The 13,604-nt window shown below is 45.8% G+C and overlaps 1 protein-coding gene across 1 annotated transcript; it reads right to left on the bottom strand.

Moving 5' to 3' along the window:
- Positions 1 to 7,883: 7,883 nt before the first annotated feature.
- On the bottom strand, positions 7,884 to 12,665 carry NKX1-2 (NK1 homeobox 2). The gene is made up of 2 exons (XM_053388955.1): positions 12,089 to 12,665; positions 7,884 to 9,266 (listed from the first exon to the last, which is right to left on the bottom strand). The coding sequence occupies exons 1-2, from the start codon at positions 12,315 to 12,317 to the stop codon at positions 8,668 to 8,670; spliced, it is 828 nt and encodes a 275-aa protein (XP_053244930.1). The 5' UTR covers positions 12,318 to 12,665; the 3' UTR covers positions 7,884 to 8,667.
- Positions 12,666 to 13,604: the final 939 nt, after the last annotated feature.

Raw genomic sequence — 13,604 nt, 5'->3', positions numbered from 1 at the left:
TGAGGGATCTTCTGTACTTAACCTGCCTGCCACTGACCTCGAAAGAGCATCTGATGTGTCTGGAAAGGGAGTGAAGTGTTTTGAGCAGTGTTTCCTTCCACACCACCCTGCTCTGTCACCATTCAATTGGTTAATTATGAATCGGACAACATGCATTTAAAGGCAAACCTACGAAATTTGCAGTTTTCAAAACAATATGCCAATTGAAAGAGAGCCATCCTTAGAAATTCACACTTCTCTGACTTTTGCAATGCATCTCTCCAGACAAGTAATATGTACAAACAAATGCATAAATTTGGCTAAAGCACAGCTTGACCCTTTGCAGATCATCACTAACTTTTTTCCAGGCATTATTGGAACACTGTTTTCCTCTATATAGAAAGATTATCAACATCTACTAATGAATAAATATCAACAATACACATTAATAAAAGTTGTCAGCCTAATATGTTTTCTCTTAAAAAAATACCACACACACACATATATCTAATACACACAAAGTACTTGATCTGTTTTACTATCTTACTATTTTATTTTGCAATTGGTCATGTTAGAAACCAGAACAGATATAAGAAAACACTATTCCACTTAGCAGTGAGGTGAAGCTGGAAGGGCAAGCCATGGTGGTACTTACAAAGCAAATGCCAGTAAAAATAGTATAAATCTTTCTTCTTTTCACTTATAAATCCTCCTCTTCTTGCCATCATTTCCCTCTCCTCATATAATTCATTATATTATTCCTATGTATTTTTAACCTACAATTCATCATACAATCCCAAGGTGGATCTCTTCCATCCTCCATATTTTTTCATTATCTATTTCCATTTCACTGTTTCCTCTCTTTACCTTTTTCCATCTCTGTGCCTTTTCTTCCAGCCTTGACCTTACTTGGCTTCTTGGCACCTGGTTTCTTGGTTTCTGCCAACCTGGCAGTGCTCCATGGCCATGAGGTAACACATGTGAGTTCTGCTGCTAAATAAATCACTCCACCTCCAGCCCGACAAAAATACGTCTAAGAACCTTTGTGATGTGTGAGAAATCCTCAGTTCACCTTCCTGTGAGAATATAATAGATTACGAGACTTTACACTGAGCCAGATGAACAGCACAATCTTAGACATGCCTTTTGATTGAGTTCAATTGGGTGTATTCTCAGGTAAACATATATGAATTGCAGTGTTAGGGAAGTTAACCTCTTGGTCCTGCTCAGGGCTGTGGAACCATTGGCTCTGCAGCTGTTGTTGAACTCCAATGAGTAGGGATGATGGGAGTTGTGGTCCAGCAACATCTGGAGGGGGCAAAGTTCCCCCAGTCCTGAGCCAGCTGCTTTCTCCCTTTTCAGCAGGGTCAAATCACTCCATTAGGACAACTGAGTTCTCTTTCTTCATCTGTTCCAACTGTAGCAAATGTAAACGGCCATACTCACAGCAGTTGTGTGGGTGTGGGTGTATAATATTTTCTAGCACTGGAAATCAATAAATTAGAAAGAACGGGATAAAAGAAAAATGATTATAAAATGGAAAAAAAACCTGCTCCAAAGGCAGGAAGAGAAGAGAAGCCTTGCTGGATTTTTGATACTTTTCTTAAAGGCCTATGAATAGGTTAAGTTCTACTAAGGTAATTTTACAGAAGGGTAACTGTGTTCCAGCAAAAAAAAAACTGCAAAGAGACTTGTGGCACCTTAAAGTCTAGCACATTTATTATAACATACACTATTGTGGACTACAATGCACTCCTGAGTTGCAGGTACAGTGGTACCTTGAGTTAAGGACTTAATTCGTTCTGGAGGTCCGTTCTTAACCTGAAACTGTTCTTAACCTGAGGTACCACTTTAGCTAATGGGGCCTCCCGCTGCCGCTGCACCACCACTACGCAATTTCTGTTCTCACCCTGAAGCAAAGTTCTTAACCCAAGGTACTATTTCTGGGTTAGGGAAGTCTGTAACCTAAAGCGTCTGTAACCCGAGGTACCACTGTACATGGTTAAAGTGGGAGGGGTATTGTAAACAGTGATGTCAGAAGGAAACAAAATACAGAAAAGTACAGAGGGCAATAATTTTCCTTCTTAACAGTGGCTATTCACAAAAAGAACCAGTTGTTGATAAAAATCCATTTTTGAGCTTACCTCTGAGAAAATATGGAAAAGAGAAAACATGCACAAGATGCCCTACCATCCTGTTGTGCCATAAGAGGTTGAACATTTTTAAACAATTTATGAAAACCTTTTAAAAACTCCACAGAACACCACAAACAGGGTGAAGAGTTGTGTTGTTCACTGGTGATATCATGGGATGTATCCAATAGGTGCCAGATACAATTATATTGTATATATAGCACAGTGTGCTGGGAAGATGTAATTTTGCCACCTGGGAGTGCTACCTTGGGAAAATATTTCTGAATCCAGCCATTCATCTGGGAACAACTGGACAGTTGTGTTTAAGACATCCCATTCAAATTATTGGGAGTTCTTTCCATGTAATTATGGGCACCCCAATAACTCTTGGTCCCTTCTGTTCTTTGACTCTTCAGCCCTCTTGGCAACATGCAACCATGTATTAGAAAACTGTCCTTAAAAAAAAAAGAAATTGTGCATGTTTTGTATGAAAGCAATTAATCAGCTGTTGCAAAATCTCTCAACAGCTAGATCCAGTCTGACATCAATGGGAAGTTGCTTCTGTAATTTGAACTGAGGGATTGGACTTGTGGTGTTATCTAAACTCTGACCTTTAGCCTGTTGTTATATAGCTAAGTATCTTATCTTATCTGCTAAAACAAACAGAAAGCAGCATATCATCATCCAGGCTGGAACTGCTCCAACCGAATAGAGCAATGAATGATATGCAATATCTTGGATACTAAGTTATCATTCAGTCTTTCACCATCCTTGAAATCATGTGCTTGGGGTATGCACACTGCACCCACTTTTTTAAAAAATGGGGGGGGGGAGAGATTTGAAGGAGTACAAAGTAAGAAAGCACAAAGAAGGACCAGTGTGTGGAAGCTAGAAGCTGGAAGCAAGGCTGCAGGCTGGGTGACAGAGTTATGTCTGATTTCTCTTTCAATCCAAGGCTGTGGCTACGGGAGGAGCAAGACCCTCTTTGGGTATTAATGCTAGGAACCCCTCCATTGTAGGTTCAAGTTGTATACTGCATGTGTAAATAAACCATATATCATAAAGACACCACAGTCCCTGCTGTCCTTCATTCCAAAGGAAACATGAACCCTGGGTTAGTGCCTGGAACCCCTGGTCTTCCACACCGCTTGGAGACTGGGTGGTGTGCAACAATATTATTCTGGATACACCTGCTAGTAGCTGCAGATGTGTTCTTCTGCTTTTCCCACTTACTCATCTCATCAAGTGAGGCATGATTAGGAGTAAGAAAAATCTAGGTTTTAATTGAAATCAGCTTAAGAAATTAAATTAAATTGAAATTAATGTAAAGAAATTGTCAAATCGGATTATCCAAACATTAAAGCAATTAAATTACATTTAAAGAAATTGCATTTAATTTATCTAAATGTAAATCAAATTACATGTTAATAAATTACATAGAAAAAGAATTGAATTTAAATTAAAACAAAATCAATGACATAGAAACTTAGGAACATAAAAAGTGAATTGCCACTCACAATCCTGGATTTGCTGGGCAAAATGAGATACATTGTCTTTGGAGAGAGAGATCCAATAATTATAATAGCTCCTTGGTAAGAAATGCATGTTTTTAAAGTTCATAACCAAGATTTTAAAAACCCAGATAAACAAAACAAAAAAGAGAAAGTATCACACCACCATTAGTTTCTAGTAAGGACTGTACCAGGTGCCCATACTCACCTCAGTTACACATATGCAGCAAAAAAAAAAAAAAAAAGAGTTTTGAAACCCTTTTTTAAGCAGTAGCACTGGGGGAGAAATTCAATGCAGTTTGCATTTAAAGGCAAACATAGCTAATATGCACTTCCCAAAACAATTGGCGACGTAAAGCATAGCCATTATTCAGAATTCACACTCCACCAAACGTTGCAGTGCAGTTCTCCCACCAAGTAACATGGACCAAAAATGCATACACTTTAATAAAGCATGCAGAAAAATGCATACATCAGTTAAAAGAACCTTTAAAAATGCATTTCATCAGGAGAAATTGTTTGGCAAAAAAAAAAGTGGGCATTAAGTGAAATTGCATTCAAAAACACATATACTATGATACCTTTCCACTAAAGACTTGTGAATGTTTATTTATTTATTTAGTCATTAGTTTGATATACAATGCACTTTTCTATTGAAAAGAAAAATCAGAGCAGGTTGAGTTTGAGTCTTTCTTCTTCCTTGGAAATTCCAGCCCCAGCTGGCTGCCTGTGCACATGCACAATTGAAAAATGCTGGTGAATTCTCATGAGGACTTTGCAAACTGATATGAAAATGTGGAGAAGAGAACTTAAGATCTGAAAAATGAGAAACAGAGAGAAATCAAATCGGACAGATTTTTCTGTTCCTAGAAAATGGGGAATAACCAAACCACCATTCTCACCTCCCTTACCTGTTGAAACTTACCCTGTTGCGGACTCTCATGGCCAGGATTATTTAATCATTTGTTGTGGAAGATAAAGCAAACAGTGGCTACTGTTTCTAAAGTTTAATCATGTACCTAATTCGTATTAGGCGAAAAGGAAATAAGAAGTTGGGTGGGAAGCATACCTTTAATGTAGAGCAGAGGTTTTCAGCCTTTTTGAGTCCATGGCTCCCTTGACCAACTACATCCTTTCTGCAGCTCCCCTGTGGGGAAATGCACTCCAAGCCTCAGAAGCCCAGTTATGTCACCCCTTGCCTGCAGAACCGGCAGCCTCTCGTCCTTTTTTTGAACACGCACCCTTGTGGAGTGTTCCCTCAGCCTCCACTCCTCTCCCCTCTCCCTGGGAGACCTCTGGGCAGCCGCTGCTACTACCCCAAAGAGAGGTGCCTCCTCACGCTGCCCTTCAGGGGGCTGGGAAGAGGATGCCCCCAGCCTTAGCGGCCTGACGGAGACTAGTCAAAGGTGAACATGAAGCCAGCATCTCACTCACATTGAGTGGCAGCAGCGGGTGCCGCCAGGCCTGCATGGCAGAAAGGCTCCCCTTTGGCGCCAGGCACTCAGCTCCCAGATAGGCATTGCACACAGCAAGCAGAAGAAAGGTCAGCATACTGCTTGCCTGCCTGGCCTCCTGCTGGTCCATCCATTCCCAACAGTAGGGGCTGGTGGACTGGCTGTGTGGGCTCCCTCACCCACTTGCTTGCTTACTCCGAGGCTGCCTCAGCTCCTGGCAACCAGCACCCCCTGGCCAGCCCCAGAGGCACCATTCGCCTGGAGTATTGTTTGGAACTCTGAAACGGACACTCAGATCTCTGTTCAGTTATGAACTTCCCTGCACAGGCCTGGGTAGATCATAGTATGTTTCACTAACACACTTCACGAGGTTAAAACATAATAATGTTAATCAAATAATCTTTTATTGGTCCTCTCTCCATTTCAGGAATAAGTGCATCCATTGGACTTCCACTAGAGGGCATAGGGGTTATTTCTTTGAAGGCTCCGAGGAGTAAGGATTAAATTTCAAGTGCCAAAAGGGAGGTAACATTTTCCGCTGCAGCAAAAGCAGCGTATCTTGTGACACTTTAAAGACTAACTGATTTGTGGTGGCTTAAGCTTTCACAAATTGATGAGCACTTCATCGGGTGCGTGGAGTGTTATATTCTCTGTTGGCAAATAAATATACAAGCACAAATACAGAAAGTGGGAGATGGAAACAGCGAAGCCAGGATATTCAGTGTAGAGCTGCTGTGGTGCATCTATGGAAAGCCCAAGTTGATACAAGTTAAGACCAGGGAGTGATCTAGGCTGCGAACATTTGACTTTTGCAGAGAACTCGCAGGTGCACTGGACCTCTTACTTTCATAGCCTTCTGGGACCAATGTTTACCTCCCCCCTCCCCCGCACCAATGTGTGTGATAATAAACATTTGTATAGCATTTTTCAGTGCTCAAAGTCTTTCACGTGCATTTACCTCGTTATAATCTTTACAACAATCCTGTAAGGAAGCCCACAGTATTATCTAAAATGTTGCAAAGTGGACTGAAGGAGGGGGGAATTGAGCCTGAGTCCCCTCACCACTTGCCACAGTGGCTATGCTCTGCCATGCTGTTGGAGGCAGTATGCATCTCAGCACTAGTAGCTGGAGATCGCAGGAGGGGAAAGTGCTTTTGCACTCAGATCCTGCTTGCGAGCTTCCAGTAGGCAACTGGCTGGCCAGTGTGAGAACAGAATGCTGGACTAGATGGGCCATTGGCCTAATCCAGCAGGTCCTTATTATGCTCTTATGAGAGAGTGGCTTGCCTGGAGTCATTTAATGTGTTCATGATGGCAGAGGCAAGATTTGGACTTGCTGATTCATAGCTCATTCTTTTATAGTGCAAGCCTATGCATATCTACTCAAGAGCTAACCCCCACTGTGCTCAGTGGGCCTTACTTGCCAGATAAGGGTGCACAGGACTGCAAAACCACTTTTCCAGGGTTCTAAAATGCATTGGGAGCTTTCATGAATACAGGAGCATCCCCACTTCAACTGGAATGGTGGGGGCACAGGTACTTCTTGCTGCTGTGCTCATGTGTATGATTAACACAACTACATAATAGCCAAAGAGGGCTTTTGTTAAGACTGCAATCCTAGCTCACCCCCTCACTTGGGAGTAAACCCCATTGAACCCAGGAGGATTTTTGAGTAGACATATACATTTTTTAAATTAAGTCTTCCCCCCACTTTTTTAAAAAGGGAGAAACAATCCAAGTATGGGGGGGGGGAAATTCTGCAGATAAGTCTCATTAGGAAATGGCTTGAATGCATATTCTTCCAGAAACCCAAATCAACTTTTTTTTGTCTTTCTTATAGGGTCAAACAGGAGATGTCCTTACCTTCTACAAGATCTATGTCTTGCCTTATTCCAGGAGCCACCAACTTTTTGAGCCTGTGGGCACATTTTTCAGCAAGTGCTGTGAGCACCACCTGCTTTGGCCACCTACAGTGGAATTAATCTAAGCCTTGAAAAGTACATAGAGCTGAAAGAGGAACAGGCAAGGAGCAACACTTCCTCCTTCAGCTCTATGTAATTTTCAAGGGATAAAAAGGCAACCATAATTTAGCGCCTCATGACCAAGGGGACGTTGAATGGGAGAGAGACTCAGAGGATTTGCTGAGCACCATTGTACCTATGGGCCACACTTGTGATGCCTGCCTTATCCTGGATGCTAAGTGAGTGCCATCTGTGGTTTCTGGGTTAGAGACATGTTGAATTTCAGGATATGGCACACATACAGCCCTACTATTCTTTAATGTAACTGTTGCCTGCCTTGGCTGGTCAGCAGGATGGTAGCAATAAGGCACTAGTGTGAAAGGAGGTGTGAGTTGGTTAAAGATCTGCAGCCAGTGCTTATAGTAGTGGTGATTGCTCTCTTTCTACACAAAAGGTAGTAAAACGCCTACAGTATCTTATAGTGTACTTGGTGCTATTCCTGTCAATTTCGTACGAGGTGCTATTTTTACATATGAAGTATATATTTAGAACCAAAACAACAACAAAACCCACAATACCAGTTCTTGTACATGAACAAAACCTTTTCAGATCATTAGACTAGAATGGGATCTCTACTTTGGTTGAGGTTGTAGTCTGTAGCACACTTATGGTCCAATCTTATGCACAATTATCTGGGAGTACAGTCCTTATGTACACGTGCATAGGGTTGCACTGATTAACATTAACCCACTAGTTACTTGAACCCCACATAAGGTTTATACTGCCCTCTGGTGGCTCCGGACCTACCACCAAGTAGGAACATTTGCTTTTAAATACAAGATCGTATGTAGTCCAGTGCACATTTTATTAAAATACTGCCTTCATTTCCAATCTACATTTTGCATATTCCACTGTTACACACATCCTGTATTTCTGCCTAGGAGTGAATGTAATGTTCAAACAGGATCATGCAGCATGGGTACGCTATAGTATGCATACCTTAGCATGCATAATGTGGGCTGGTCCAGCATCTAGCCAATTTAACAAGGGTGGGAACTGAATTACAGTGGCTCAGTCCATCACAGGGCACCAAATAGAAACTAGAGGGAGGAGGAGAACATTACAGTGGGGGAACCTTTGATGTCCTTCCAGCCTGTTAAATCCACATTTGTGTCTTCTTTCATTCTCTATAGAAGAATCAAAAGGAATAGCCCTATACGTATCAAATTCTGTATAGCTGCCCTCTTTATTTCTGAAATAAATCCATATTCTTGCATTAAAACTTACTCTGGTTTCCGCAGATTTAAAGGAACTGATGAAGTTTTGGTTTTGCTTAAAAAAAAAAAAGTTTGGGATTGGGATGTATTCCCGCTCCCTTCTCTTTTCCCACCCAAAGTCAAAACTAAAAAAAAAAAAGGGGGGAAGAAAGGAAAGCACCCATAACTAGGTAATGGTGATCACAGGGTGGAATATTAGAGGGCATGCTCATAAATAACACTTAGGAAAACAGACATTTCAGCAGATGGAGTGTCAAAACTGGATTTCCTTGGTTTGCTTCAACTCGGTAGAGGGTTTGCTCTTCACTCCCGCGCAGGGGACACCTGCAAACCCTGCAGGGAACAGGTTCCTCTTATAGGTGAGGGGTATAAAAGGGGGCCAGGTACGTGGGGCTAAAAAAGGAGGGAAAGGGTCCCCCTCCTGCAGCCAGGGGAAGGGGAGCTGCCCCGGGGAAGAGGACGTTGGCCGAGGCGTACGAGGGGAAAGTCTGGTAGGCCAGGCTGCTGGGGCCTGGCGGACTGGGGCTGCCATCTCCTCCGGGGGGCAATGCGCTGTTCCCCGGCTGCGCCGCGCCGTCGCCTCCGGAGTTCTGTTTCTTCCATTTGGTCCTTCGGTTCTGGAACCAGATTTTGACCTGCGTCTCGGTCAGGCTGAGCGACAGGGCCAGGTTGAGGCGCTCGCACACCGACAGGTACCGCGTGGCTCGGAACTTGTTCTCCAGAGCCACCAGCTGCTCGTAAGTGAAGGCCGTCCGGGCCCGGCGAGGCTTGGCGCAGCTGGGCTCCGCTCGGCGCCTCTTGGACGACGGCGGCGGCGGAGGCGAGCCGGGATCGTCCAGGTCCGAGGACGAGGAGGGAGGGAAGTCGGGCGAGGGGAGCGGCGCGGGGCCCGGCTCCTCGTGCTCCGATGCCTCCAGGGCGGCCGCTTCGCTCTCTCCGCTGCTGCTGCCATCTGGGGAGACACACAAGGACAGAATGAGGCCAGGGGCCTTTCCCGACCCGCCTAAGGGCCGCTTCCCTGCCCGGAAGCGGGTCCTCTCCGCCCGGATCCGCATCGCAGTCTCCGCGTAATTGCGCACATGGCCTAGTGAGCCGCTCGATGGAGCGGACGCTGTATTCAGTTCAGCTCCACCACATTGGCGGACAGACACACACACACACACACGGTTCGGAGGGTCTTAGCCCTGGAAACCTGCGCTGCGGCTTAAAAAAAATTGTGCGCATAGAGTCAAAAAGGCCAGTCACGAGCAATGCTGACTTTTTAATTAGTGCCACTGAGCATACGCAGAGTGCCTTCTCCCCGATAAGTTGCCAGTGTCCCATATCGGGACGTACAGGGTGCCAGGGATGAGGGGGAAATTGCCAAATACGGCGCATCCCCGTTGCTGGACCCTTGAAAGAAAGTTACTTTCCACATTCAAGTCAATAACTGAACCAGAAATGGACAAGTAAAAGAGGATCTGGGTTCCAAATATGCTTTCCTGGAAGTTAACCCCCTCGAAATCAGTCGGACTTCAAAGAAAGCATGTTTACGATGTGAGCGTTAAAATGAACTTGTTTTTCTTTCAGGGATCTAAACACGTCCGTCCCCTTCCCCCAGCAGAGATTCATTTTGTCCTCTCGGCATCGCCCCGTCCGGCTTCTGACGCCTCCTCCGCAGGGACCTTGATTTCAGTTCCAGGTATGCCTGAGCCCAGGTACTTCCAGTTTCATAAAGGTGTTTCATAGAATCATAGTGCTGGAAGGGACTCCGGGGGTCATCTAGGCTAGCCCAATCCCCTGCGATGGACTAAAGCATCATGACAGATGGCCACCCAACCTCTGCTTTAAAAACCTCAAAGGAAGGAGAGTCCACCACCTGCCGTGGGACTGTCTTTCAATATGATATGGAGAGTGGGGGGAACTACTCTTTTTGGTGTGTACCTAAGGGGGCTTCTGCCCAATAAGACAAGAGCTTTGATGGGCGCCAGTGCAGTGCACTGTGCAGGAACTACGGGGGACCAGGTTTAGCAATAAAGCTCACTGGGTCTCCGTGGGCCAGTCACTGACTCAGTCTAACCTACCTCACAGGGTTGTTGTGGGGATTAAATCAAGAGAAGGATGGAGGAAGAACTATGTACCTCGAGCTGGCATATAAATGCAATAAATAAATGGACGGGCCGATAAGACAACACGCAAGACTCTACATAGCCTGAGTCATGAATGAATGACGCGTGTCTGCTTTACCGCCCCATCCAAACTTGTCATTTCTTAAGCAGCCCCTTCCACCAGAATTAGCATCTCAGAACTGGGGAACTAATTATGGGAAACTGGCAGGAGATACAGATATTTTTAAGAAGGGGGGGGGGAGTTAAGAAAAGTTTTTTTGGTTTTTTTAAAAGAGAAGTAAATCCTCCACCTTCTCGCCACCCCCCACCCCGCCCTCCTTCCCGTTCTTTTCCATCTTCTTTTTCCCCGGCCGCACTAATAGAGTTTCAGATTTGTGAAGGGGCGGATCGATAGATGTCATCTATTAAAGGTAAGTTTTAATCGAACAATATTAGGATCAGACGGGGGGGAAGGGGTTTGAAGTTGGTACCGGCAAGCTGTGGGAAGGAGATACGCGGGAGTCGGTAATAGGATATCGATCAAGGGGGAGCGAAGGCATCCTCTGGTGGGGGAGGCCACAGGAACAATTATCTCGCTTGTCCTTCGCCCGGCGCGTCCCTCTGCCAATCAGGCTGCCATCCGGCCAGGCTGAGCCGAAAACAATCGCGCCGGGCTGCAGCTTCCCGCGCAGACCCGGCTTGGGGCGCGGCGGACTCCGCCGGGACTCCGCCAGGGGGACCGCGCTGCGCTCGCCGTGTCCCCTTCCGCCGCTTCTTAAAGGGGAAACGCAGCCGGGCCACGGGGCCTGGGAAGCTGCGACCTTCCGCGGCCCCGAGAGGAAGTGAGAGAGGGGAGTGAGGATGCACCTCGTCCGTAATAATAGCCCAATCCAGGCGTTTAGCTCCGCCGCGGACCCTGTCTTGAATGCGAGGAGGATTCACACGTACACAGAAATGAAAATCAAAAGGTGACTTCCTTCACCAGACGCTGGGGATTCGTCATCCATCATCCACAACATTATCGGTATTTTAATTCATGGCAAGTCCTGTGTCTTTAACAGGTGCAGGTGGGGGGCGGAGATTCAGCTTGCCATCACTGCAGGAGCTTCACCGGTTGAATTTCCGCCTTGCCTGCACCTCTTAAGGTTAAGAGTTTGTTTTAAAGTTATGTTAAGGAGCCTCCGCCCCCAGGCGTTAAAGTCTTACCAAGGAAAATCAGCCTTTCTGCGCTCTCAGCCAACAAACGGGGGGTGGACTAGATGACCCTTGGGGTCCCTTCCAACTCTACCACTCTGTGAAACTGAATTCAAGCCAAGCCCCGCTGCGACCCATAAACTACAAAGTTAACCGTTGCTGCGCATCATTCCCACGCTTGGTGTCCTATCAAGAAGCACAGCAGTAACCCTGGGATAGTCTCACACGCTACCCTGCGGTTCAATAGCCACAAATCTATAGGGCGTCCAAATATGCTATAATCTATTAAAATAACACTATAATCTATTAAAACTTTTAATGGGTCACACAAGCCCTTTTCTTTTTTTCCGTCCCACTATCCCCTCTGGAAGTTATGCTAAGAAAGACACCTGGAAGCATCGTTTGCTGCTTTCCAGAAATGAGCCAGCTCGGAAGTTTTCCTGAAGCCCAGCCAAACCGCGCGGATCAGATAAAAGCAGAACGCGCCGCCTACCATGATATGCCTCTAGTTTATTCCTCCTGCTGCTCGGGAGCCTTTCCACGTCAACTCTTCCCAAACTTTTCTCCCGCTGCCCCGCGTGGGGGATGCTCTCCCTTCTCCCTGCTGCTGCTGGGTTGCTCTTCCTGGTAAATTTCTGAGGATCCAGGATGTCCAGGATGGAGAAGGAGATCTTCGTGTGGATGGGGGCTCCTTTGGCCCCACTCTCCGGACAGTCCAGCATTCCCCGCTCCGAGTCCCGGGTAGATCTGCGACGGCCCAAGCTTGGCAGCAAATGCACGGCCAGGTGAAAAGCCAGCCCCGCTTTCCCTCGGCAGACGCGCGGCTTGAGCCCGGGGGGAGGCTGTCCATAAGAGGCAGGAGGGTCTCCCTCGGATGCACCCAGCGCGGACTTCGGAGAGGTTTGTCTGGAGAGAAGGGGGATCTCCAGGGTGGGTGGGGGGAAGAGGAGAAAGAGGAGGATCCAAGATGAACAAGCGAAGGAGGCTGCGATTGGAAGGAAGGGGCTTGCAATCCACCTACTGCTGCCACTTTCCTTCAGCTTCCTTTATTATTCTGTGGTTGTTGGGGTTTTTTTAAAAAAAACCTGCTGCCCGCCCAAACACGTGGAGAAGAGGACAAGCCTTGGAAATGGTATTTTAATCGATGAGATTGCAGCCTTTCCGCTCCCTCCCCTCCTATAGGGTATGAAGTGACAGTGAAACGTGTTTGCTATAATAAATGAGTCACTAGGGTAAGAAGGGAGATGCTCACTTCTTTCCCCTGGAGGTAGATCACAACTGAAGCCTCCGAGGGGATCGCAGGAGGCTTTGTTGTTGTGGGGCATTCGTTCGGGAAGAGGAAGAGCTGCCATTCCTTTGTAACCTACAGTCTCTGGAATTCTGTGCCTTTATAAGAATGCCCAGGCAATACAGAATCTTAAATCTCTAAAAGGAAGGACACCCCAGGCCTACTGTAAGGTCTAACTCTCCCAGTGCACTGTGGACAACTGTGAAAAACACAGTTGCAAGGGAATAGAAGTCACAAATATACTACAGTGGTACCTCGGGTTAAGTACTTAATTCGTTCCGGAGGTCCGTTCTTAACCTGAAACTGTTTTTAACCTGAAGCACCACTTTAGCTAATGGGGCCTTCTGCTGCTGCCATGCCGCCGGAGCCCGATTTCTGTTCTCATCCTGAAGCAAAGTTCTTAACCTGAAGCACTATTTCTGGGTTAGCGGAGTCTATAACCTGAAGCGTATGTAACCCGAGGTACCACTGTATCTCTTTTTATAGGTAGCCTGTGTACCGTCGCTTTGAGAATAAGGTCACACACCTGGGAGCCCTTTTAAATGTGATGGGACTAACTTCTGAGTAGATGTGCATAGGATTGCCCCGTAAGTCCCCTTCAAACCTGCACAACTTTATTTAAAAAGGATAAAAGGTTTTGTTTTGTGTGTTTTTTTAAAAAAGAACAAAGCAACATTTTGAAGATTAAGAAGTTAGAAACATTTCCATGAAATTGCAGAAA

The sequence above is a fragment of the Podarcis raffonei genome, chromosome 5 (assembly GCF_027172205.1).
Source record: "Podarcis raffonei isolate rPodRaf1 chromosome 5, rPodRaf1.pri, whole genome shotgun sequence".
NCBI classification, from domain to species: Eukaryota; Metazoa; Chordata; class Lepidosauria; order Squamata; family Lacertidae; genus Podarcis; species Podarcis raffonei.
Note: the sequence above shows the minus strand (reverse complement) of the source record. Positions and strands in the feature narration are given on the sequence as shown.

Bases quoted from the DNA above. Each gene is read 5' to 3' on its own strand.
- NKX1-2 (XM_053388955.1), bottom strand. From the start codon at position 12,317: ATGCTGGACTGTCCGGAGAGTGGGGCCAAAGGAGCCCCCATCCACACG. The intron at 9,267-12,088 runs GTAGGCGGCGCG...GTGTCTCCCCAG, and splicing joins TAAACTAGAGGCATATCATG to ATGGCAGCAGCAGCGGAGAG.